Genomic DNA, 26,368 nt, shown 5'->3' with positions numbered 1-26,368 from the left:
CAAGCAAGGCAGACACCGTTTCGATTCAAATTCAGGTCCATTCCGAATATCATAAACTGTGAAAATAATTAAAAGGCCACGGGTAGCCCACGATATTCATCGCATGCAGAATTTTTCATCAAAGGCACAAGTCCATAGTCTTCCATTCGATGCTGAAATACATCAAAGAAAGAAGGTGAATCAGAATGAATACCGATGTTGCAATCCAAACTAAAATTGATATTGCAATCCAACTTGCATTCTGATCGGTGTAACCGACCGCCTAAAATCCGGTGCAGCTACGTAAGGGATATCGGAAGAACAGCACAGACAGTCGGCACGTGGCGAAACACCCAAAGTGGGCGGAAGATGGCCTCCACTTCGACCTCAAGCAGCATATAAGAACCATGTAGAAACAACGGAGCTCAGATCTCATAAGAGTGATAGGGTAACGACAGTTAATGTAACCCAGATCGGGACAGGATAAACCTTGCTCAACACCTACGGTGAGTCCTAACTCTTTAATCGGCCAAAGACCCTACTACCCTCGGTTTCCAGCATCCTCACCCGAATCACCACATCCCGTTGGACGACCAACGCGAAGGACGACCACGGACACTCCGAAATTCTCGGAGGCCCTTGCTACGGCACCACTCCTAATTTATCCAGATTTTACTAAAGACTCGATAGTGACCACAGACGCCTCAGACGTGGCAATAGGCGCGATATTCTCGCAAGGGAAAATAGGGGAAGATAAAGCAATAGCTTACGCGAGTCGTGTATTACATAAAGCCGAGAGAAATTATAGTACAATAGAAAAAAAATTGTTAGCCATCGTCTGGGCAGTTAAGCATTTTGGGCCCTATGTGTATGTCACATCGTTCGAAGTAGTAACCGATCGCGAAGCGCTAGTATGGTTATTTAAACTGCAAGATCCAGGATTTAGGTTAATTATACGGCGTATACAATTAGCAGAACACGACTATCAAATCATACACGAATCGGAGGAAAGCAATAGGAACGCGGACGCTCTAAGCCGGAATGTGTGCACGCGGCAGAACGACCCCGAACAAGGACAGGCAAATCACTTGGCGGAATGTGAGACCGTGGAGACAGTGGAGGTCAGTGAAAAAGAGGATAGGCAGCAAATCCTATACGAGTACCATTTGGCACCTTTAGGAGGGCATCTAGGTATTCAGCGTACCACGCAGCGAATAAAGAAAAATTACAAATGACCAGGAATGGAGAAAGATATTGAGGAGTATATACAAAAGTGTAGTCTCTGTCAGGAAAATAAATTAAGTAGAAATAACAAGGCCCCGATGGGAATTAGAGATACCCATTGTAAACCTTTCGAGGAGGGCGCGCTAGACATCGTAGGACCTCTTCCTGAAACAGAGCAAGGGAATACATTCATACTAACGTTCCAGGATCACCATACTAAATTCAGCAGGGCGATCCCCTTCCTAACCAGAAAGTAAGAACGGTCGCTAGAGGATTTGTCACAAGAATAATATGCGAACATGGCATACCCGAAAAAATCCTAACGGGTCAGGGGACCATTTTTCTGAGCGAGGTGCTTAAAAACTTTTGTAAACTGCTAAGAATTACCCACATTCAACCCACAGCGTATCACTCCGAATCTAATGGAGCATTAGAAAGGTCGCATAGAACATTAATAAAGTATCTACGACGCTACCTAGACAATGACCAGGCAGACTGGGACGAATGGTTACCCTATGCAATGTTCACGTACAATACGGCGCCACATACAGCGACAGATTATACGCCGTACGAATTAGTTTATGGACAGACCGTGGAACTACCTACCGCATTGAAAGTACCTCCTAAACCGACGTACAGCTGCGATGACTACGCACAAGAAATTAGGGAACGACTAAGGGCGGCGAACGAAGTGGCTAGAGAGCAATTGCAGAGCGCAAAAGAGAGGTCCAGGAAAGGCTGCGATGAAAAGGCACGCGGAATAGATTCCAAGGCAAGGGATAAAGTTTTACTATATGGCGAATCCGTATGAAGGGGTGGATCGAAGAAACTAGAAACTAAATGGATAGGAACCATACAGAGTAATTGAAATAAATTCGAGCGTTATGTATACGATACGAAAGGGGAAGAAAACTCTACTAACGCACGCGAATAGATTAGAACATTTCATCGAATAAATGGAGAAAAGAGAAAGGAACGGATACTGTAGTAATAAATAGGGGTATAAGTATAGAAATCTTAAAAGCTAAAAACTTAATAATAAGAAAGGAAATACTAGCGGCACTGACGAGACGGCTATAGTTACGGGTCGAGTCAGCAATCGTGCCAGTTCCCGATAGCACCGAATTTACAGAAATTATCCTCTGTCGCAGCGTATTTAGATAGACATACACTTATGCCGCAATAACCGTTCCGTTAATTTCCGCACAAACATTCACGGTGATTGAGGAAACTCCAGCCCCCATCCACATTCGCGATAGTATGTATGCGTTATTAGTCGTACAAGCACCGATAATTGTTATCGACGCAAATAGTAACCAGTATGTACTCGCGAATCACGGCGAATTAATGTAAACAGGTAGCTGCATGGTATTACTGCGAGCAACCGATGATCCCGCACAACAGCAACGATAATGTAGAGCAGCGCTGCACGAAGGCAGGACCCGCGGGTCCTATGGAGTTGTCCCACTCCCGACCGCGTTGTCAGGGATATGCGCGACGCTAAAGAGGCGACCATGACAGGCTAGCGTCTCCGTCGTCGTGTATATAGCCCAAACGCTGCACATTGCGTGTGTATTAGTGACACACGTCGCCACAGCGAGCCAATGCCACTATTCCCTGCGAATACTGTGTGGGGAAGGGACGGTAGGAAAGGGAAACAGGCGCGTGAGGGTCCCCTACGCCTACTGGACAGTGCTGACCTAGAGTGCGAAGTAAGCCATCAAACGAATTCCCGAGAACTTGCGAAACACTCTGTGGATAGGTACTACGCGCTTGGATACGTGGCTTTTTACAGCACGTCAACCCGAAACCTTGACGATTCAGTGCGGTGAACGTCAGCCTAGTCGGCGTGATAGATAAGTCAGGAATTTTAAGAATTAAGGACATTGTGTTGCGGGAACGGAAAAATATGTATAACCAGGATGTCGAATTGTCAACGGCACCCTTATACGACATAACAGCGAAAATAAACAGTACAGAATATAGATAGGGTCTTAAAGAATCCATTCGAGTTCTCCGAGCTGTATAGTCAACTCAACTAGGTGCGAAGCGAGTTATCCAACGATGCGAGTCATAAACAACTAGGTTTAACGTCATGGCAGATAGTGTATCCGACCATGCCAAACATTATACAGCTTATAGCAATCATACTTTTAGTTTATTTATTAATACTGCTTTTAGTAGTATTTACAAATTACGGCGGTAGGTACTAATACCTAAACCAGCGACAGTCCCTAAGCGAGTGAACATCCCTAACGTACCGACGACCAGGGATGTCACCCCCACACAGCAATTATGCTGTAATCGGGAGGAACTACTGTAAAAGTACCTCCCTAAGCACCCTTTCGACTATCCTATCCTCTCAAGGAGGGAGGGATGTTGCAATCCAAACTACAATCGTATATTGCAAACCAACTTGTGCAGCCACGTAAAGGATATCGGATGATCAGCGAAGGCAGTCAACATGTGACGAAACAAACAAAGTGGGCCGAAGATGGACACGACTATGGCTCCACTTCGACCTAGTAGGCTATAAGACCCATTTTTGACACTGTTACCCACGAATCAGGGCAGAATAAACCTTGTTCAACACCTGCGATGAGTCCTGACTCTTTAACCGGCTAAAGAATCTACTAACCCCGATTTCCTACCGAGGATATCCGTCCCGGCATCTTCACCCGAATCATCAGAGCCCGGCAAACGCGAAGGACGACGTTACGTACACCTGGAGATTCCCGGCAGGAATCTCGACCCCAGGTTCCTCCCATAACACCGCCATCTACCTTTTAGAGCATGCATCGAGGTCCCACCGATGACCCGAATTTTAGCATTATTACACATGTTAAACGTGTAATTACCTGTGGCGTAGCCGATATCACAGACGCAGGTATTGGTGGGATAGTAGTTGGCTGAGGAGGCTGTTTTGCCAGCAGCGAGGCCAACATCTTATTCTTCTCCCACAGCTTGCTGGTCGCATTGGTGGATGTACCAGAAGAGGAGACTTGGTGCGAGCCATCCATGGGCCGCTTCACAGCTACGTTCAGATCGCCATCCTCGCCTGGTCTCTTTTGCCCGACTTGTGTGGAGCCACCAAGACCTACGTTGTCGCCTGACTGAGACGGGGACGGCGTAGTATTCCGAAAACCAAGACTTCGCAGGAGAGGATCTTCTTCGCGAGTCTGTGACTTGCACTGTTCCATGCATTGCATTCCATAAATCACGGGATACAAGTCGGGATATTACTTATTCTTAATCATTGAAAAGAGTTGAAAATTTTGGGAGAACATCAAAATTCAAAGTCTCTAACAAGGTAAACACGGCACCAATTTAAATAACTAATTATAGGAGGAATGAATAATAAGTAAAGCTGTGCATACACATATGACTGGAATTACTATGCGGATTACAATTGAATGCAACTGAATTTGGGGTTTGTATTTACGCACCAGTGCATATTATATCGAGGGTCTGGAAAAGTACTTTGAACCGCATTTTTTATAAATTTTTCAATAGTGCCCACTACGCGTTTCGACACATCGCTATGCACATTGTGCACTAATTATTTGCGAAATTGGAACCAAATTAGCGTTGAAAACATTTAGGTGTGATGTAAAATGCAGAGAAACATGTTTGTACTAGTTTAGTTCAATATCAACTCGACTGTCCTTGTACTTGAAAGCAATTGCCGACTATGGCAAATAATCCTACACATTAGAGAGTAATCCAAGCATGTGGCCACCTACCTGTTGCTCCTGAACCTTCCTCTCGTCATCTTGATCCTTCAGAAGCTGTTGCAGAAGCTCGTTCCTTTTCTTCAAGCCGGCGCGAGCCTCTTCGTCCTCGTCGTCGTTTTTCTCGTTTAACAACTTTAAGAAGTGAGATATGAGTAAGAGATTAGTATACAGTCTTACGAATTAAATCCTTTTGATCTGAACGGGAAGATCGCGATCAGCCAAAACCTTTGTCCTTTTGAGCTTTTAATTTTGCAATCTGTCATGAGAATACTGTTTGTTTACTTGCGATCCGTGATTGCTTTCGAATTTTTAACCTTCTCATCGAGTAAAATATGTAGAAATGAATAAAAACTATGACATCAAAATGCGGTCACGATTTTTTTAACAAATCTTCATCGAAACTTGGTGCCGATTAGTAGCTGTTTCATGTTTATTTGTTTATTTTGATTATTATTGCTATACTTACTAGGACGCGCACTTTACTGACACAGAAACTTGATAAAGATAAAATTCTATTTTCTAAGAACGTCTTGGCTGATCTCGTACTTCTAAGAGGGTCATCTGAGCGGGATAAAGGGGAGAAGCAAGGAAACAAGGTACGTAAAGCAGTTGGAATTGATTAAGCTGAATAGATGGGGTACCGGTCCAGTGCCCCCTGGACATCTTAAATAGAACAGCGTGTTTACCTGCAACAGCATATTATTCCCAAGCGTAGATTTCGAATGCTCCATGCTTGGTTTCGGCATGTTGCTAGGACTGTTGCGCACTTTATTATTATGGTCGGGGTGGAAATCATCCTCGTCTGGCTGATTCAACAAGATCTTTAATATCCTATGCTTATTCTGGCTCTCGAAATCGTTAGCCGTATTGTCCTGACTGTCTTCACTAGCACTAGGCCTCTGGGTCAACAGGTTTCTCAATCTACCAGACTCGGTGGACACAACACTGTTCTGAGTCTCGACGACGGCCGCGGTGCCGCCCGTGGCCTGGCCGGCCGTTGCTTGGCCAGCGGCGACCGCCGCGTTGCTTCTCGCGTTGCTGCCCTCCATGGGGGTCTGGCTGGTGGTGGTGCAGCCGGTCTTCCCTTCGTCCTGTCTCTTGGGCGTGAGGCCGGCCGCGGCCGCACCGTTGGCGCTAACGCTACTAGCGGCGCTGTTCGTCATGGTGGACGTCTGTGATTCCTGAAGCGGACTGAAGGGGAACGAATTACTGAAGGTGTGAGCTGCGTTGCCTGAGGTCGGGCTGAACGCGCGTAAGGGGCTGCAGTGAGGCGCCACCGCCGTATTAGAGGAGAACGCTCCCTGGGGACTCGGAGATGTCGGGGCTGGCTGGGAAGGTGGTCGTGAGTTTGGTGGCCCGCTCGCTCTCGACTCGGGCCTATCCGGCCAGCCGCTGCTACTATCCAAGTCCCATGTGGAACTGGGGAAGAGCTCGAATTCCAAGTCCATGTTCCCCGAAAAGTGGTTGAACGGATTACTGGTAGTTAGAGACGGCAGGGGGTTGCACGACTCGGCCGCGCTAAAGACGATCGAGTTAGACGATGTCGCGGCGCCGTGCGACGACGACGAGGACGACGACGACGACGACGACGACGTGCCCGCTGCCAACCCCCGGCCACTGATACCGCTCACTTGACCGTTCAGATGCGCCACGGACAACAGCGGGCCACCCACGTTATTTGCCTTACTGTTACCATTATTATTATTACTATTATTCGCACAACGGTTACTAGAGTGTCCTGAGCACACTTTGTTGTTGGAAAGCTGACCACCCTCGATAGGCGTTAAGTCATTGTCCCTATCATGGACAAGAAACAAAACAACACAATGTATTTGCCATTTACCATTAACACTTTTTCTGATTTTAGACTAACACTAAGCATTACTACTTTATTGTATTTCTATCCGGAACGTTCTCTACTCTCTTTCTCTTTCTTTCGTGCGACGTATCACGGTGAATGGCTCCTCGCGGCGAACAGTGCGATCCCCTCCCTCCATCGTCTTTGCCGTTCTAAAGTATCTGAATAATGCCATTACCATCAAAGGGAAAAATATACAACTCCGTTAACTTCAGCGAGGTAACCAAAAGGATGAATAGTCTACAGGGTAGTAGACACAATGTTTCTTCGCATCGCGCGCACTGTTCGCTGAGAGAAGAACCTTGAGCGTCAATCGAGCCACCTTGATACCCTGATGGAAGTTGCATAAGCGCGAGTAAGACCCTTCTTCACCGTGCCGCGACGGTGAATCTTACTTTCGCTATGTACTTGCAGCCTCAACACGTTATATGCAGCCCGATGACGTGAATGCCCCCAGGTGATCGCAAAACTCTTTACTAACTTGAATGGTGCCTCTACCCTCGGCTAACAGCTTCTAATTTATTTCTACGCCGTCGCATTTGCAAATAATACTGTAGCGAGCAACGATACTGTAGAATTTCGCGATCTTGAAACTGGACTAGTTAGAAAACGAAAGGATCGCCTTGCGATCACCTGCTACTTCGCACACGTTTCTAGACATCACGAAATACGTAAGTCGAGATGAAGAATGCCGAGGTTCGGGCATTTCTAGCAAATGGCACCTTTGCCATTCCTCACCTCGATGGCTATGTATGAAGTGTGAAGATCGTGTGGAAACCGAACACTGCAGAAGGTTGTGTGATGAGGCACGATGGCACCAGCGTGTGACACACATAGCGGTTATCAGCAAACGAAGCATTAGAAAGCACAAACTAATAGACGCATTCTGGGGTGGTAATCACGATTACATCACAGCGAGGATAAGTCGTTTTCAATTTTCAAGAGTGGTCAGATCTCCAACACCGAGAAGAAAACCCGTGTTGCGACGCATGCAAGGCATTTCAGAGACCTAAAAGAAAAAACAACAACGCGAGCTCTGGGAAAGTTTAGTCGAATTTGCTACTTCGAAGTTTCAAGTGGACGATCAACGAATCGCGTTCTGCCTTCGTTTCGGTATTAGTAGTCTTCGATAAAATTCACTTTTGCGGCCATGTTCCGTTCTTTGGTTTCGTTTCTTTTTTGTGCTTTTTAGTTGGGCCGAAAAAGTTATTAAAACTGAACTAGATAAGAGAAACAAGGAGAAATCAGGAGAGCAGAATACATTAGCGGAAACCTAATGAAGCGGGAAGTTCGTAAGTGGAATGTCGTGTAGATATAGTCACCCTTGCCTATGTGTGTTTCAGTGGTAGAGTAATTAAGCGACACGAAGGATACATTAACTTAATTACTCGGCTGAACGTCGATTATCGAGGCGCTGATTAAACGGCCGATTAAAAGTATCGAACAGAAAACAAGCCGGCTGTTCCCTCAAATGTGAATTTAAACATCAACGCGCACCTGTGATAATCGAAGTCACACTGTCTAGTCTCTGTTCTCTTTCGACAATCCTAACCTTAACGTATCTGTGTAACTACATCTAGTTAACATCAACGCACTGAGTACCATTAGCGCTTTCAATTGCATTAAAAAAAAAAACACATTTGTTTACTGAAATATCTGCAATTCCTTTAAAACACTTCAGTCCAACCCTTTACAGTTGATTTCCCGCCATCTCGGTAGTCAGTGTGTTAACGCATTCAACCTCGGTTTAACCCCTCAGCGTAGAGGCATTCTTTTCTAACCATCATCTATTCAGTTGCGGAACGAGTTGCATCGGTCGAAACGCTGAATGGTCCTTTTAAGAAGGGAGAAACACTGCTGGGGCTAGAATCGGTAACTTAGCACGCCTGTGTGGGGCCGAGATCACCGCATTTCCATTCGACAACTACTAATACCACGAAACTACAGAGAGTACAGGAGTAGTGGCTCGGCGCGCCTCTGTTTCGGGTTGCGATAGACCTTGGACCCGAGCCTTACTCGGAGCTGGATCTGGAGCTTGTCATACCGCGGTTCCAGACGGTTTTCTTATGACGAGTCCTGCGCGTCATCCCACGCTGAGGGGCTAATCGGTTCGTTCGTTCTCCACTGTTCACGTGGGAGAATCGGCGAACATTTTTAATAAAGAGAGAACGATGCAAAGAGACTACGAATAATCGCGGGAATGACCATTAGTCCGGGGTTGAATGAGTCACGAGGATCTGTCGGATTGTACGGCTAAGAGTACAAGTAAGAAGTACGGTCGTTCGACTTACCCAATGATGGAGTTGGTGGCCATAATGAAGTCGGTAGTGCGTGGTGTATTCATCACATTTGCTTTGAAAAGCTTTGACTTTGTTTGAATGTTAAGGAACTTATCGGGCCTAACACGTAGCCGATACACATCGCTGATGCTCTCACCAACTTGAAGCGTATCGTGCAAATGTGCAGTTAGCTTACTGAGATCATGAGGGTGGCACAACTCTTTTATCGTATTGCCGATCAGGTCCTGTAACAATGTCCCACAGGAATCTTTTTAGTTCGTTTATTGAAGGGACAGCCCTTTCATAGAATACAGAGTAGGCGAGAATATAGATAGACTGTAAACGTTTATTCTTAAATGGGAAGAATAATAATAAAATAATACCCAGAACACTTGCTGGCTATACAGCTATTGATATGGCAGTGATTAAAGTGACATATTACTATTTACGATACTTTAAAATCTCTGTAAATATAAGTGAAAGGGAAGAATACATGAAGGGTAAGGGGGAAAACTGGGAATGACCATTTTTCGTGATTTATAGTATATTTTGTCGGTGGCAACTGGGACTACAGAACTGTCGAATCACAGAGGGTTATAAAGTTCAAATACCCCTCTAAGATAACGTTAAAGATTTGGCATACTGGTTAAAAACCGGAAATGTCCACTCTGCACCGGAACAACCCTCTGTCGTCAAGGTAAAACAAGAAATTATTTAAGAAGAAAATTATATAAGAAAATTAAATTCACTGAACCTTGTTTCTTTACTGATGGACTAAAGTATCAAATCTTACGTGCCTCGATAAAGCTGTTTTTGTGACATTCGCTGTTTCTCCCCTTACCCTTCATATATAAAGAAGAAAATTGCTTGTAAACAGGGATTTGTGCAGCGCCCTTTCAATTGCTAGGCTGCCCTAACCAGGGAATTCTTCCTAAGCCCGAACTCATTGCAATATGGCTGCCGCTTACAAAACTCGAGCCTTTAAATGGCAGGAAAATCAAAGGCAAAAGCAACAGGATGAGTCAGATCGCTGAAAATTTTGAGACTGCTCTTAAGAAGCGAAGCCATCCAGACAATCGATGGACCGTTTCCCCTAATTCCGGATGTGAGAAGATGTATGGCATTTTTGCAGGGCGAGCAGGAGTTTCGAGAGAGAATACACGAGGAATTCTTACGTACCCTTACCTTGCCTAGGTACGTGGAGTAAGGAGGCGACAACCAGCTGAGATCGACCGCGATAATCTTCCCCGAGGGGTCCAACCTGACAGTGAACTGCTCGATGGGCGTAGCGATGGGCGTAGAAGTGGGCTTCTCGTTCGGTGGTATCCTGCGAGCCACACACATCACGCAAGGACCGATGTCCGAGGATTCAGAGGACACGTCACCGCTCTCCAGACGATCGCTATTACTTGGCAAAAGGGCTGAACAGATTTGCATAGACTCGTATTTCGATACTCGTTGCTGCTTCTCTTCCATAGTCTCTTCTTTATCATCGGGAGGCTTCACCAAGAAGCGGCAATTGAAGATACGATTCCTTTGGGGCTGTGGCTCGCTCGTCCAGCCTAAACAATAAAAGGCACCTTAATCCCACTTGTTCTACCCCAAACATGTATGATTCAACATTCATCGGCTTATTACGGACAACGAGTACCAAGCTGCTGTATCTATGAATCATCTGTGCCCATCAGAAAAGTTTAGTAAAAAATATTTCGCAAATGTGCTAAGTGAGTTGCAATTAACGTCTTGATGAGATATTGCTGCTTACAAGGAGAGATTCTTTAGGTATCCGCCTTCCATTGCTTTGGTTTTCGAATATGTTTTAGAGGACAGAAAAATAAGTAACAGGGGTCTTTTTATTTTTACCCATTTGTATGTTCAGGGGGTGAAACCACTCCTCAAAGTTCGTATGGGACGAAATAAAAAAGACACCTATTTCTTATTTTTCGGTCCTCTAAAACATATTCAAAAACCAAAGCAGTCGGATGCGGACACCTAAAAGCCTCTCCCTGTTAGTTGAATTTTTCTAACTTTCTGCAGCCGCTTTTAGAAAATCGCCGGTACGATGCACTTCTGCAATTAACCGCTAGCTGAAAGGAGACTTTTTGTACGTCCACTTATCGCGAATAAAAACGCCAGTAACTTCTCATAAATATCTATCATTGTCTCCCTTCCATAAATACTGTAATTTCACATAATTGAAGCTCGATGAAAAATCAAAATTCCAGATCATTCCCGTGTAAGCTAAGAAGTCGAATTTGGTAGAATTCCTGGGTCAATGAAGAGCGAAGTCAATAGTTAAACATCGTTGATACTAGAGTTAACTATTATTCGCTGATCGGTCGTTTATTATACTGCCATAAATATTTAATGAAATCTCGCGGATAGTAGCGACACGAATCGAAAAGCATTCTGCGCTTCGATGCAGTAGCGGCCAGTGGCATTGAATTTCTGCTACGCCCGGGAATTTTAAAACTCTCTCCTTGCATTACACGAGATAAATCTTGCCGTTATAGAACTGCCGAAGTTCATAACAAAACGAGATAAACCGAGAAGCACGCGTGAACGGTGACAGTAAACCGACGCCGAAGTAACATTATCATAACTACTGGGCGACGCATACCAAACGCACTCACACATATTAGGTCATCCCATAATTAATGCCGCTTTTCCGCGGAGAGTTTAATCAAACAATATAAATAGGAGTACTGTACATTGTGTCCATGCACCCTTCTTCAACTTCACGCCGCAATTTTTACTGCTACAAATCAAATATTTTACCTGCAGCCAGGAAAAGGGTGTGTAACAATGTAAAGATCAATATTAGCGTATATCAGTGCTGAAGATGGTTTAACAAAATTTCTAAAATTTTTAACAAAACCTCAAGACCAATGGACGTTCCAGGGGCTACTATTAAAAGAGATTCCATTGCAATGATAGGAAAATTAGCTGAAGAACTTGATCTGAATAGTTGATTGCGCAATGCAGTATCGTTTGAGAAAATGGGAAAGAGTTGCAAGTGTGGATAGTGGGTAGTGCCTGAAGTTTCTACTGCCAATCTTCAACAATGGCTGGGTATGTCTTCAAACTTTCTTTATGGGCTGAGAAGCAAAAAACGACTTCTAAATGGAATTATCAAGTGAGATGAAATATAAGTGGTACACAGTAATTTTGAACGTTGAAGTGAATGAATTAATGATGGGGCACCCTCGATTCCACAATCTTGTAAATCAAGCATAGACCAGTACAAGGTTTTGTTATCCATTTGATACATGACCAGAACTGAGGCATTGAGAGCAAAAACGGACTAACCCAAAATGAAAAAAAAATTAATTTTTCCTATTTTATATAATTAGTACAGTCTATTAAAATACATTACTGCTACTAACTCAATTTCGCAAAAAAAAAATGTGGGTTTGCCTGTTTTTTCTCTCAATCTCTCAGTTATTCAACATAATCCTTTGCCTAGCAGCCAAAAGATCGTTGAGTTAGACATTAAGAAATTCAGAAATTGAAAGGCTTCGATTGGGAACTCATGGAGAATTCTTGTATTTCATACAAAATTGCCGCGTCAGGTCTCCACCTTTCGTGCGAAACACGTGAAAAAAGAATTAGAAAATTTATATGAAACTCCAACTGAAGGTAGTGATGGGTTCGAACGACTCGCGAGTATTTTTGTTTGAACGGATACAATATTCGGTTCTATTAGATTAAGGGTCGCTTCAGTATTAGTTCTATTCAGTGCACTGATCGATTCTTGTGAATATATTATTCAATCTGACCTTAATCATCAAACATATTATCAAATAACCATTGAAAGGAATTGATTACTCTATTGTTGACTGACGAGTGAAAGAACAATGTTAGTTATGGACTGACTTAATAATCGTTTTATCGCGTGCCTGCGAAGCTGGATGCAACTCCAATTTCCATTAAAAACGGAAAAGAAAAGAAAGAGAGAGAAGCCGGAACAAATAAGCAGTAATAATGATTGAGGTACCAACCTATTGACATAGGCAGCAAGCTCGGCATGAAGGTGTGGTGGTCTCCATGGTGAATAATATTATAAATATCCTTGCCAAGCACATCGTCCCTCGTATAATTTATATATTGAGTTATATTATCCGTCACGTACTCCACGCGTCCCTCCGTATTTACAACAAATAGAAAGCCATCTAGCGCCTGGACAAAAATTCAATATACGGTTAAATTTTGCTACACACTTAAATCGCTCGATCGAGATTCAATGGGAGATGGCATTGTCGACGAATCGAGAGATTTTGAAGTGACATATTGCCGTAATTGACATACATCCATTGCATTTCATTTTCCCGATATCAAAGAACTGAGGACAATAATCGATGAACTTCTCGAATAGGCAGTCAATTTTAATCAACCTGAAACGGATAGTTCGTGTTTTAGGGGAACTAAGTAGGCAATTGAAAAATCGTTTTTTTTATTGCATTTTCCGAAAGTACTATCTTTTTCTGAATAAAATGCCGCTTGGTTTTTATAAAAATGCGCAAAATTGTTGATTTGGCAACTGAAAAAGTCAAGCGGCAATTTACAGCAACGCCTTTGCCCAGAAACTTTAATCGCGTTTTTCTCGAATCTTTTTTCTCTTGGTTTTCCCCTAGTTGCGAATGAACGGAGGTTCGATCGACTTGAAAAAATTACAGGATGTGTAAAACATCTGCCATTACTCGCGCAACGAAAGAAAAGTTTTTAAAAAATTAAAAAAATCGCGGATATTTAGTGGCGCACAAACAGGACCGAATTTTTCTTGAAATAATCGCCGTTTTTTCGGGCACCAATTTATAAATTCTGTTTTTTTTTTAATAGTATTACCTGAAAACTACAGAAGAACGTTAAAATGTTTACCAGTCAGCACCGCCATTTTTATTTCTTGATAATAATAAACATCGGGTAAAAAGGTACATCTGGATTTACTTTAATTTTTTTTACAAATAAGCAACCAGTGAATGTTCGAATTGTTGAATCTATGGACCTTTGAGATTAATACTCGAATATATTTATGTATAACAACAAAACAGCTGTTGACATTGCATTTAAATTTATTTGTCTTGAAATTTCTATTAAAATAATTACTCATTCTTATCGCAATTTAAAAAAAAATTGTAAAATGCAAAACGTGTAGAAGCCCAGTAAATGACCGCATACTTTTAATAAGAATTGTACTTATTAATATTTGCTTAATACGCGTAACTAAAAATATAGGATATTAAAAGTGCAACCACACTCCATTTATAAATATATAATAATGTTTAAATTTATAATTGACATTTCTTTGCCTAATGGTCGTTCACTGGTATGCGGTCAATTACTGGTTGGTTTACATAAAAAAGAAAGTGTTTCTTTCACGGGAAACGACTGCCTAGTCCCCTTAATTAAATCATCGTGTGCAAGTGGATTCGTACCTCGAGTAAAATAGGACCAACTTGATCGTTGGACAGTATGTTAGGATTCGATGAAGACACTTCCCCCTGTTGAACGTCATGACTATTCGAACCTTCTTGTTGCCTAATGTGCCGAAGCTGTAACAAAAAAAAAGAAAATTATAGTGTAAATAAAATTTGAAAGCCGATGAGGCATCGCAATACGTAGTATATTTATTCCTCTTATCCACGTCGAATATTATATTCCAATTTCTAAAAGTTGTTGGAGATAGAGCAACATGCATTGCGGACGCACCTGCAGTCGTGGAAACGCTGCCTTGCTGTCGACCGACAGCGCCCTCTGGTTCGATCAACTAACCATTCTGTCGCGACACGCGTGTACTGTGCGCTCCATCGTTTTACCTCTTGTATTGGAATTTCTAACATTATATACGTTTAAAGCTAACACGCGTACTTCTCTCCTCACCCGACCTGCCTAACTCTAACAAAAGTGAAGCGAAATACACACCGTCATCCCTATTCTCAACAGCTCGAGTGATAAAAAAATGTCCATTAACCGTGTACCACAAATATATGACTGCTTTAGTATTACATTTCAAACATTACAAGTTTTGAAAAAGTAATAAAATGAATTTTATCATTCGACGTTTCTGTTGTTTAAAACAGATCAACACACTAATTTTATTTCAAAGCAACATCATTACCAAAAAAAAAAGAAAGGTATTCAACGTTACTTTCAATAAATATTTCCTATTACAAGTTCAAATGAAACTCGTCCACCGTTGAGTTAATAATCTCATTTAGGCAACGATAAAGGAACTGAAGCTTGCATTTAAATTTTTCGGTACGTATTCATCAACTCGGCATAAATGTAACAACGATAAAAAAAATATCGCGGTCACGAGACTTCCCTTTCGCATTAAAATGTCAAATAATAACGCGATACCACCTCGTTTGATTTGTTCACCGTAACTCCCGTTGCATATTGCATCCCGCGTACCATGGCGCATACGTATTGCATTTAATGCAATGGATTATTTACAATGCCGCATTTTTACCGCTCGCTTTATTTAATATTAAGAAACCCTCTTTATTTACGACGCGACGAATACAAGACCGATATTGCGCAAGACGTAAAGGTAACGAATTTGTTATCTAAAACCTTACGAATTTCCTTCGGTTAAATGGTAAAAAGAAGTTGGGGTTCGCTGAACAAGACCGAACTGTTTTATACGTGTGTATCCTTTTAAATGAAAAGTGTTTTGCATTACCGCAGTAGCGATGCAACTTCCGTTGAAATACGAGGATAATATGATGGGCGTTTCACCTGTTTACTGAAGAAGACGAGTTGACGCCTTCCGATAAAACCAGTTAATGATTCGTGGAAATTTAATAATTAATATATTATCGTAACATAAATTTCCTTTTTGTGTGTTTTAACAACAAATTTCAGCGTACATCGGAGCCATTTATTATTAAAAAATGGTATTAATAGGTTTAAAAAAAGGTTCAGAATTTATAAAAAAAAAAATTTAGAACTGGCTAAATTAACTTATTAAGTAAAAGAACTTATTAAGTAACAATCAGTATACAATGACGGTAAAAAGAAATAAAGTAACTATAATATCAGATTTTCTATATCATGTTGGTAACACTGATCTATTCCGGGAGTTCCCTTTCGCTACATAGCATAGTTCCCCTCGTTAATCCACGTAATTTTACTTTGAATATTTTCAATTCTATTTTAAATTCGATTATAGGTCTAAAAATAAATCTTCACATATTTAGAATCAATTTTTGGTTTACAAGATACGCGCTGAAGATTCTGAACCCATTCTTCCAATATCTCGCATATCGTCATTCGTCGCAGATGCAACTGAACAAACAAAATTTTCGATGGAAGCGACTTTTTTAATTTGTCTCTTTATCAAAGTGTAAATAACGATCGTGTAACTTTTTCCAGCTTGGACGAGGTTCTGTACGTTTGCGGGAAGTTCGTAGGACGATAAAAATGGAGGGGGCGTACATAACAAAATTTAATAAGAAAGTGGCGGTTCCGTAAAACGGAAAGTAAGTGAAAGTTTGCAAATCCAGAAAAACACAATACAGATGAAAATATATTTTTCTAAATATGAATGCTAATTCCCGTTCGAGTTAATTAAAACCAGTTAAATTTAATATTAAATTAAAATGGAAGGAAAGACTGCGTTATATATCGAATAACTGTCTCTGGAATGTTTTTCAACCGCATAAAGAATTTTGTTGTCGATTATTCAAACTTCTTGATTCTGACGCGCGAGTATCGCCGCACTCTGACAAATATTTAAACGGCATATGATAATCCCCATTCCACCAACTTGCGCGATAATTGAATACGTATAATAAACTGTCATATCTGTTCCTGGTCTATCAGACGTTTCAAACAATTACTCATCTGCCTGTTTGTCATAATAATGGAGTTCGATGCACGTCCGTGCAGAACCTTCATCGAGACGCTTATAAATTCATGAGCAGCAAGTTCTTTAAAATTTTCCTATTTCAAATTCAATCATCTTTTATCAGAATATCTTCTTGTTAGAATTTCTCTGTTATATCCTTTTTTATATTAGAATTACTTCTCCCTTCCAAATAAAAAATAAATCCCCATTTTTTCCTCTTTGTTTCTCTTTTTTATTGTCATTGTTTTACCCGTAGGGTTTAAATTTAATTTATTATAAAACCTTATTTAATTTGTTTAAACTCTGGATACACTGTATTTTTAGTAAAATCTGAACAGGGTTGGTATGCAAAATGTCAGAGCAAACCTGCGAGCAAATTGCTAAGTGTAACAAAGAGAAAAGAAGTGGAAGAGAATTTGACAATACTTTTCATTACACACTTCAACGCGACTACCCTACAAATAGCGGTATACTTTTTCAAACTGAAAATACATTATACCATTTACAAGTGAATTGCACTGTCACCTTTTTGTACAAAAAAAAATGCAAAACTTCTGCTCAAGATCTTCATTTCGAAATAACTACGATAAATTCCAAAAACTCAGCTCCACTCTAATTATCATAAAACGCGACTGCCGAAGGAAGGACATTTCGAAGAAAAAGAGAGTAATTGCGAAATTCCTCAGTCGAACTAATTATAAGTACCTATTGAACGACGCAAAAGCAACGAAAAAAAGCAGTGCGAAAAGAACGAAACAAAACACAACGTTCTAGCACTGCCAAGAGCGCCAGTAAATAACTCAAAACCAGTTCCACACTTTCCCTGAGGAACGATCGAATTATTAAAATCATTTACGAGCGAGTCCTCCCCTACTCTTCCCCTTCGGAAACACGACGAAAAGATACATGTTAAACCGTTAAACATTACCCGAACAATAAATTACGTGGCCGCGTGCGATATTCGGACGTGGCTGTTAAAACGGAAGAAGCGTAAACTTCCGCGCGTTGTGCCATTCAGTGTCGCAAGGTTAGCCGGCCGCGTTCGCTAAGTGGAACACGAAGCGAGATGGAAAGTAAATCTCTGCGTTACCGGCCGAGATTCGCGATCTCTCGGCGCGGGGAAAGCCCGTCCTTGAGCTCATATTTCCCGGCACCGATAGATCGCGCTCGTAATCGAAATGAATCGAACGCGCACGGGCCACACGCTGCCGTGCCGTGGCCTCGAAAAGTCGGTGACTCGGCGGCTGAGTCCGACAAACGGTTTGCGACGTTGCCGCTAGCCTCTGCTTTAAACCGTATATATTTCTCCCCGTCCCGTCGCGCGCGATAAATTCTTTCTTCGGTCGCTCTCCGAGCCGTCGATGTTTCTCCGATCCGAAGCAGCACCGTTTTCCTAAAGTGGGAAACGTGCTTGGAAACACGACGGAAACAGGGCGGGCCGATGGCAAATAATATAGAGAACCGAAGCCTAAGAATCTATCGTTAAACACGTCGCATAGAGACGTTCCCTATACGTGACTCTTCCCCGCGATAACGTCGGCACAGTCGCGAGAAAAGAGAAAGAGATTTCGTTGCAAATTCACGATTGATTCTACCTCGGGTCACGTCGTCCGGACAGGATGCGCGTGGCCCTGCTGCGCAGGTGACGTCACACGAACTCTTGCTCCGGTAGCTCGGGTTATAACGCCGCCGTTTGGAAGGTTTCCTATTGGCCTCGGTGACGTCATTCAAGGTCACGTGACAAACTCTCGCCAGAGGTACCTTTTTTTTTAACGATTCCCCGTGTCTCTTTCCACGGAATTTCTCGTTTTGCGAGGGCAGTATGCCTCGCTCGAGCACGCCGGGTCGTTCTCTCGCCGAGGGTCGTGCGCGCTCGTATTGTTTGCCTCTTATAAACGCAATGCGTGTCGAACGAAGGAGAAGACGGGCACGAGAGCCGGGGTATCGCGACCCTGGGCGCGAAGAATCGACATGTGCTCGTTCGTGAACCACAACTAACGCGCTAAGAGCAGACGGGAAGTTCGAGCCCCTTCCACGTACGTCCTCTCTCTCTCCTTCTCTTTCCATAGGGTTCTACGAACGAGCACAGACACCGCCGCTTGCAATTAGACGTCGGGGCTCGGACCAATTATCGTTTCGCGTATTTTCAGCGAATCGGATATACACCTCCGGGCACTGGTGCGACCATCCCTTTGCCACGATAAAGCGATTCATTTCAAATGCTCCCGTTTTTTGCCCTTGACGAGGGGAAGCGCAAGATGTTTAGTCATCGATTTGGTTCCCGTGTTAATTAGTGGAGCATGAATAAGGTACTTATGAGGTACTTATTATACATTATTAATAAAATAATTTAAACAGAAAACAATTCTTCTTATTAACCCGGCTCTATTTCTGCCGCGAACCTAGTCAAGAATAGGCGTTTCTCCGTTCGGCGATGCGAACTCACGTTCTTCCCCCAGCAAACCAGTCCTACCAACGCTACGCAGAACGCACTAAATGCTGGCGCGAGCGTTTCTGCTCTGGGAAGCGCAAAAATACGAGTGGAAGCGGCGATGAAAGATTTCGTAACGGCTACCCAGTTGCGTAAATCGCTTTTGGTAATCGAAAATTGTCGTCTCGGCAACCAAATCGAGGGGGGAAGGAATCCACGAAGCGTAATACCACGCGGCAAGGTTAGTTTCCGCGGTTCTAGAGGTTTCTCCGAATAGCTGTGCCTTTAGTCGTTGCTGGGTGGTACTAACTGGCGTTGACCATTATAATTGATCATTAGCTGAGGAGCTATAATGTTTGGTAGACTTCGAATCACCGATGCTCCCCTCTTATTAGCGTGTTCCTCGACGGCCAGTACGAATTTATACACGCAACGGCATCCTAGGCAGCGGTTCTGCGCTGAGCAGGCGTAGAAACGCAGAAACAGAAAGAGACTAGGGCCAAAGAAGAACGGTTCGTTAGGCGATTTAGACATCCGAGCGGAATGCTCATGGGCGGATGGACGAGTGACTTCTTTCAATTGGTGCGGCACTCCTCGGGGCGAAAGCTACTTTATCGATATACAAGCGCTAGTCGAAAGAAGGCCTACGCAGCGAAGATAATAAAACCGTCGTGTCTCGATGGAAAGGAACTATTATCCCTAGCCTGTGCGTCGCAGACTTTCGGGACTCCCTGGAATAAATCAGTGACATCGACTCCAATGAAGCTTAGCATCGATGTAGAAATATTTTTTCCAACTTTCTTTTGACCACCGCTGTAGACATCCTTCCAGAAATAAATTTCACGTGAGAGTGCATTTTACATCTCCCCGAAGAGACCGCTTTGTTCGAGCTTCCTCTCTTCCGCCTCCTTTCCCCCTTTCACCCCTGCTTTTCTTTTTATTGCGTCCACGGAGAAATTTATTTTCCAATTTCGCTGATTTATTCGACACGCGCTATCTAACCGAACAGCAGCGACAGAGAGAGAGAGGGATTTACCTTTTTATTTCGAGCCACATATCATTTCCAGAGAAACAGAAAACCGCCCCCTCCAAGTGAATTACGGCGAAAGAGTAGCGGCTGACTTTAGCGCGAAATACGCCGATCAACGGGTAACGTTTCAGTGGTATCTCGCGGGCAGTATCTAGGAGAGCCGGTCGGAAGGCTTCAATGAACACTACTGTATCCTCGCCGCGGCGGATCGTTTTGGAACAAGCTTTCGAATCAACCGATAGCTAATAAACGGCTCGACGCGATCTGTACAAATCGAGAAAGTACCGGCGCACGGCTATATGATGCATGGAGCAGCGTCTTAACCGTGTGAAAATAAAGCGCAGGCTTGAACGTATCAATTACAATTAATCTGCCGCGCAGGGTAACCAAGATTTAAGTGAACACGACGGATATAATCGCCATATGTTTGTGCCTTAGGGCTGACCTCAAATTGGGCACGTAAGGGTAATTTTGGCGATTCTTTCCCCCTTCCTATTCAAGTGTAAGAATTCGAAAGATTTTATAACCCAATCCCCTCTCCCCTTCCTTGCGTAGGAATTTTTTACATTGCATTTCTCAATTATTAACCCTGAACTGGTATCCTGGGGTCGCTTATTACCCCAAGAACGCAAAGTTCGATGCAGAATTTTTGGTTGTCTAAGTTTGTAAGCTGAAATAATTTTATAATAATAGTTTAACTTTCTACGTTTCTATTATATTATACATTACCTAAGAACGAAATATTCATAGAGGTTGGTCTAGTGTCGACTTTACAAATTTCTGTGTCCTTTTTTATTTGGGGTCTGCCGCGACCTCAGTATACCAGTCACGTTTGCCAAGAACAGAATTACCAGTTAAGGGTTAAAATTCTTTTAAAAATTGATACAGCTCATTAAACTCGGTTTCGTGTGGGCGATGAAACGTCATTTTTTGCATTGAAAATTAGGTTAAAAAACGCTACCTGACCCCCCTAAAAAAACATAAGAAATTCAATATGCCCCGGATGAATATATTCGCAACAAATAAATTTTCATGAATTGCTTAAGTGAAACTCTATAAGTACAAGAATGTTGGGAAATGAATGCATTAAATGGGTTAGTACATAAATTATACAATCACGAGGGAAGAGAAAGAACTCGATTGCATGACAGTGACGGATTTAACAGGACGGCTGATGAGCAGTTGCCGCCTGGGCCCCTGCCCAGAAGGCCCCACCAGGCCCCCAACTCCAAAAAAATTATGATTAGGTACAGGTATCCAAACACTACATTTTTTTCGTACTACTACACTTGGCTGGTTTTTAGTAAACTACCTCTTCATTTTCCGGACAAAAAGGGTCCCTCAGAACTTTTGCCACCTGGGCCTTTCTTCTTACATCCGCCACTAGGGTGGGCCTTATTTTCGACTTTAGAATTTTCTTCGGGGCACCCTCCAGAATAGTTCCAAATAATTAAAAAAAAATCCGTGTAAACTTTGAGCTTGATCGGATAACAGGAAAAGGGGGCCCCTGGGCCCTTAAACATTTAAATCATTATTTAATAGCTCGCGAAGTCGATTTTATATAATATCCTCCAAGTTATTGATTAAATAAAAAAATATGTCAAACAAAAGTTGCAGATCCGGAGGACAAGGAGCATCTTTTATGATGTATTACTTTTTCTCGTGCAACAAACAGACTTTGGGAGCTGTTAAATTTTGAGTTAAATGTTTAAGGGCCCAGGGGCCCCCATTCCCGTTTTCAGATCGAGCTCAAACTTTATACGAATTATTTTTTTTAATTATTTGGAACTATTCTGAAGGGTGCCCCGAAGAAAATCTTAAAAAAAATTTACCAACAGTAAATTAGAGCCACCCTAATCCGCCACTGTTACATGGACTTCGATATATGCACGAGTATCCAGATTCAAGTGTCGAGGTTCGGCTCCCTAAGATGCATTTTTATATCGCATCTATGATCCCCAGATACGACAGATGCAAAAACGTGACAAGCCCTAATCGTCGATAGAGCCCGGCTCCATACTCGCCACTGATGTGCGAGTTTAAGAGAACGCGGCCCCATCGATAGAAGCGTCATTCACTACGTTATAAATAACAGAATCGAGCTGGGCGATTTACGGCGACGCGTTTATTTTCGTGAATGCAGTCACGCCGTTTGTTCCTAAGATACGAAGGGACGTCGTGTCGCCTTTCCGCGCGAGCTTTTTATTGTTTTTAATCGGCCGACGCGAACGAACGCGCGCCTCGCCTTTCTCCGTGGATCTCGAAAAAGGGGGATTCTTTTATTTTAGCATGAGCGAAGTGAAAGCCCGAGTGCCGTGGCGAAGTAACTTCGGGGCAGGAAGAGGAGATATCTTCGGAGTTCTTGATAGCTGAAGTCACTGCACAAAACAAACCATTGTGGCTAACGGTGAAAAACAAGTGTCATTGTTTTTATGCACCTTTGAATTAAGGCACTTTTATGACTGGTGACTGGTATTTTAGGTACATCTACACATTTTCCATATTTCCCAAATTGGCACTGTTTCTGTCAAGTGAGTGTATACTAGGGATTGCAAAATTACCGACTTTTTCAATTAGCGGTAATTCGGTAAAATTTATAATCAAAACCGGTTTACCGATAATTTACCGGTATTTTTTAAGGTATTGAAAACATAAGAGTAAGCATTACAAAAAAAAACTTTTTTTTAACTCTAATCGAGCATTATAAAAAATATATGGGAATAAAACTATTCTGAACATAAAATATAAAATGATACGTCACCACAAAAACAATGAAAAGAATCTTAACTTACACACATAATTAAATATTTTTTATTTAACAATTCTGTTTATCAAATAAGCACGCAAAAACATACCTAATTCGTCTAAACTTTGATCTCCTGATCGCTACCTAATTTTTGTACAAAATAATCCAGCCACGGATAAAGCGCTCTCAGATTCTACACTTGTTGGCTGGGTGGGCATTAAGAAATCATATGCCATTCATAGTATATATTTTCTCCTTAATTTTTCTTCTTGAAAATACGTCCATGTTTTCATGACTGATTCAGATTCTTAGTTTTCTTTTGGATCAGAGTTGGTTCTTCATGAGATACTTCGGTTTTCGTCTTTATTAGTAATTGAAGTGTTTTTTTTTTACTGATATCGTAGTAGATGTCGATGGAATTAATGAACGCATATATGCGCTATATTGCTACATGTAATTTATCGAATTACCGGTAAAAATTTGGCAAATTACCGGTAAAAATTTTAGGGTATTTCTCGCGATTTACCGGTATTGCAATCCCTAGTGTATACGAAATACTGATTGTAGTGATAGAAATGTCTGGTGGAAAAGGGCCCTTATTTTTTATATGGTCTTTACAGAAGGCTGGGCATCTTTGAAGGAATGCAATTGTTTTCAGCGAACGGAGAATGAGGATAAAATTAATAGGGGAGAAATTGTTTTTGGTTTCACTTGTTGACTGGATTCTTTCTTAGCCAGAAGTGGCCCTCCCCCTTGTGCTCGTCAGGCATTGAAAAATATATATTAATCTGAACAGCAGAACGTCTAAATCCTCTAGCAGGTTTCTGCTTCAGGGAATTTAAATGTGAGATTCACGTTCTAAGGAAAATTCATTCTTCTCGGATACTGTTGACGCGAAATGTCTACATATTTATGAGAATAAATTGCAATTATCATAGCACGCTGTGCGTCACAAGCCCATTCATTCCGCAAAGGTTTAAAACCATTAAATCGGCTGAACTTCTCTTGCTCGCAGTAAATGTTGCATATCACATAACATTACACTACATTTAGTCCCACTACTTCATCACTGAAGCAAGGATAGCTGTACAAACTAATTCTAGATTCCAACATCCTCCTGAGAGACCTCTGAAGCACACCACGAACAAGAAAGTACAACATTTCTGACCGTTTCTAATTTAAAAAAGAAAAATTCAATTCCTTTTGAACTAAACAGTATTAAAGCGTTTTATGCTTCCAAGAAGCCATTTGATCAGTGAAGTAAGGCTAACGATTGCGAACGGATTCTAGATTTCAACGTCGCTTTAAAAGATCACTGAAGCATGACGGGGCCTCTACCATCATAAGGAAAAGAAGAATTTCTAACCACCTCTCGTTTCCTAAACACTGAATCGCCTCTGTACGCGATAATACGATCGACGATATCTCCGATGCTTGATTTGCTAAATAATCCTGGGAATACTAGAGCCGTGCGCGGTTTGCTCCGTAAAGGTGGAAACGTTTCTCGTGCTGGTGGCGTTGCGGAACTGGGTGATACCGATCCGGTCGAACCTGCTTAAAATTTCAGTCAAGTTCGGACCTTCGCTCGCTATTAAGGCACAGTTACGACATGTTCGTCGGCTCTCGAGATTTCTAGATCCGAAATCTCGGGGACGAGTTTACTCGTCGGCGACCACGGGACCGGTCGTATTCGTAACGAGTCTCAAGGGCTCCAGCCTTAGCAAATGTTGTGTAACTGACGGGGATGACGTGGGACCAGGCAAATGATTCCAGAACTTTAAATAATTCATGACTGAGCTGGGGTTTATCTATCCCCCGGTGCCCAGTGCGCAGGAAATACATCGGGGAAATTATGGTGCGCCGTCCTCCCGCGAATCCATTCAAATATAGGGGTAATATTTATTCAATTTTGTTAAGGTTAGGTGGTTAGGTTAACGACAGCTGGACCTCGGCTTTTGCACTCTACTTCTACTTTTACGTGTACCATATAATTGAGGGGCTCAGTGGAAAACCGGCACCACATGCCACGTGTACATAAATTTTCGTTTCTTTGTACCGTTAGGGGAGGCCGGGGCGAAGAGAACCAGTGGGTAATAGGAGCCAGTAGAGGAAGTGCAGCATATTTGGAATACCGAAGTATCTGTTAAACTACTGGCGCTATTTAATTTGTAACACCCTAGATAACAGGGGCTAATGACCTGTTAATTAACGACATTTGTGGATGAACCGCCATTTCGACATTTTCGACTTAATCTGCGGAATAAGAGAGCGTCAATCTGCGAAAATTTTTCAGCAAGTATTCAATCGTTCCAATCATAGTTGAAAGATGTCAAAACTTTAGAGCTAAACACTTAATCTACTCATCTGCATGTCCCTTCTATGGTTCCGTGTCGGTTTTGCGATAATTTCGAGAATACAATGTGTGGCATGAAATTTTAGGTTCCAATGCCATGTTGCTGATTCGGAATACCGAAGGTGAAGGTAATTTGGCGATTCTTTTGTTTCACGCGTATATCAGCTACCGCCGCGTCGGTTTCCGCCAGTGCTGTCCATTTATGGGTATTTACTAGGGATTGCAAACCGGTAAATCGGTAAATCGGTTTGAAGCTTTTTTTCACTGATAACGTAGTAGATATCGACGGAATTTTGCGCTACATATACGCGCTACTATTTCTCGCGATCTACCGGCAAATATCGAGAAATACGTATTTCTCACGATCTACCGGTAAATATCGAGAAATACGTAATTTATCAAATTACCGATAAATATCGAGAAATACGTAATTTACCGGTAAATATCGAGAAATACGTAATTTACCGGTAAATATCGAGAAATACGTAATTTACCGGTAAATATCGAGAAATACGTAATTTACCGGTAAATATCGAGAAATACGTAATTTACCGGTAAATATCGAGAAATACGTAATTTACCGGTAAATATCGAGAAATACGTAATTTACCGGTAAATATCGAGAAATACGTAATTTATCAAATTACCGGTAAAAATTTGGCGATTTACCGGTAAAAATTGGATGTATAGCAATGTAGCGCATATATATAGCGCATAATTCCGTCGACATCTACTAGAATTTCGTAACGCATTGCCTATGAAAATAATTTTTCCTTCAACTTGCTTTCCTCTAAAATCATAAAACGGTGACACGTGCTTCGTTTCCACTGGGCCCCTCAACTTCTAACTCTACTGTTTTTCTCCTTCTTGTTTTCTTATATG

The 26,368-nt window shown here is 42.1% G+C and overlaps 1 protein-coding gene across 18 annotated transcripts in view; it reads right to left on the bottom strand.

Annotated features, from left to right (window-relative positions):
- The window catches only part of LOC143379016 (uncharacterized), a 202,293-nt gene that overhangs the window by 19,959 nt on the left and 155,966 nt on the right, over positions 1-26,368 (bottom strand). For 11 of the 18 annotated variants that reach the window (XM_076831276.1, XM_076831278.1, XM_076831268.1 and 8 more), the window contains 7 exons: positions 14,510-14,626; positions 13,076-13,253; positions 10,254-10,636; positions 9,087-9,319; positions 5,624-6,734; positions 4,947-5,069; positions 4,062-4,394 (listed from right to left, as the gene is read on the bottom strand). In XM_076831276.1, coding sequence (XP_076687391.1) covers positions 4,062-4,394; positions 4,947-5,069; positions 5,624-6,734; positions 9,087-9,319; positions 10,254-10,636; positions 13,076-13,253; positions 14,510-14,626 — 2,478 coding nt within the window. The remainder of the gene's footprint in view (positions 1-4,061; positions 4,395-4,946; positions 5,070-5,623; positions 6,735-9,086; positions 9,320-10,253; positions 10,637-13,075; positions 13,254-14,509; positions 14,627-26,368) is intronic. The other 7 variants (XM_076831281.1, XM_076831280.1, XM_076831266.1 and 4 more) reach the window with 3 other exon arrangements.

The sequence above is a fragment of the Andrena cerasifolii genome, chromosome 2 (assembly GCF_050908995.1).
Source record: "Andrena cerasifolii isolate SP2316 chromosome 2, iyAndCera1_principal, whole genome shotgun sequence".
Taxonomy (NCBI): domain Eukaryota; kingdom Metazoa; phylum Arthropoda; class Insecta; order Hymenoptera; family Andrenidae; genus Andrena; species Andrena cerasifolii.
The sequence above is the reverse complement of the archived record's forward strand: the minus strand, read 5'-3'. Positions and strand labels throughout refer to the sequence as shown.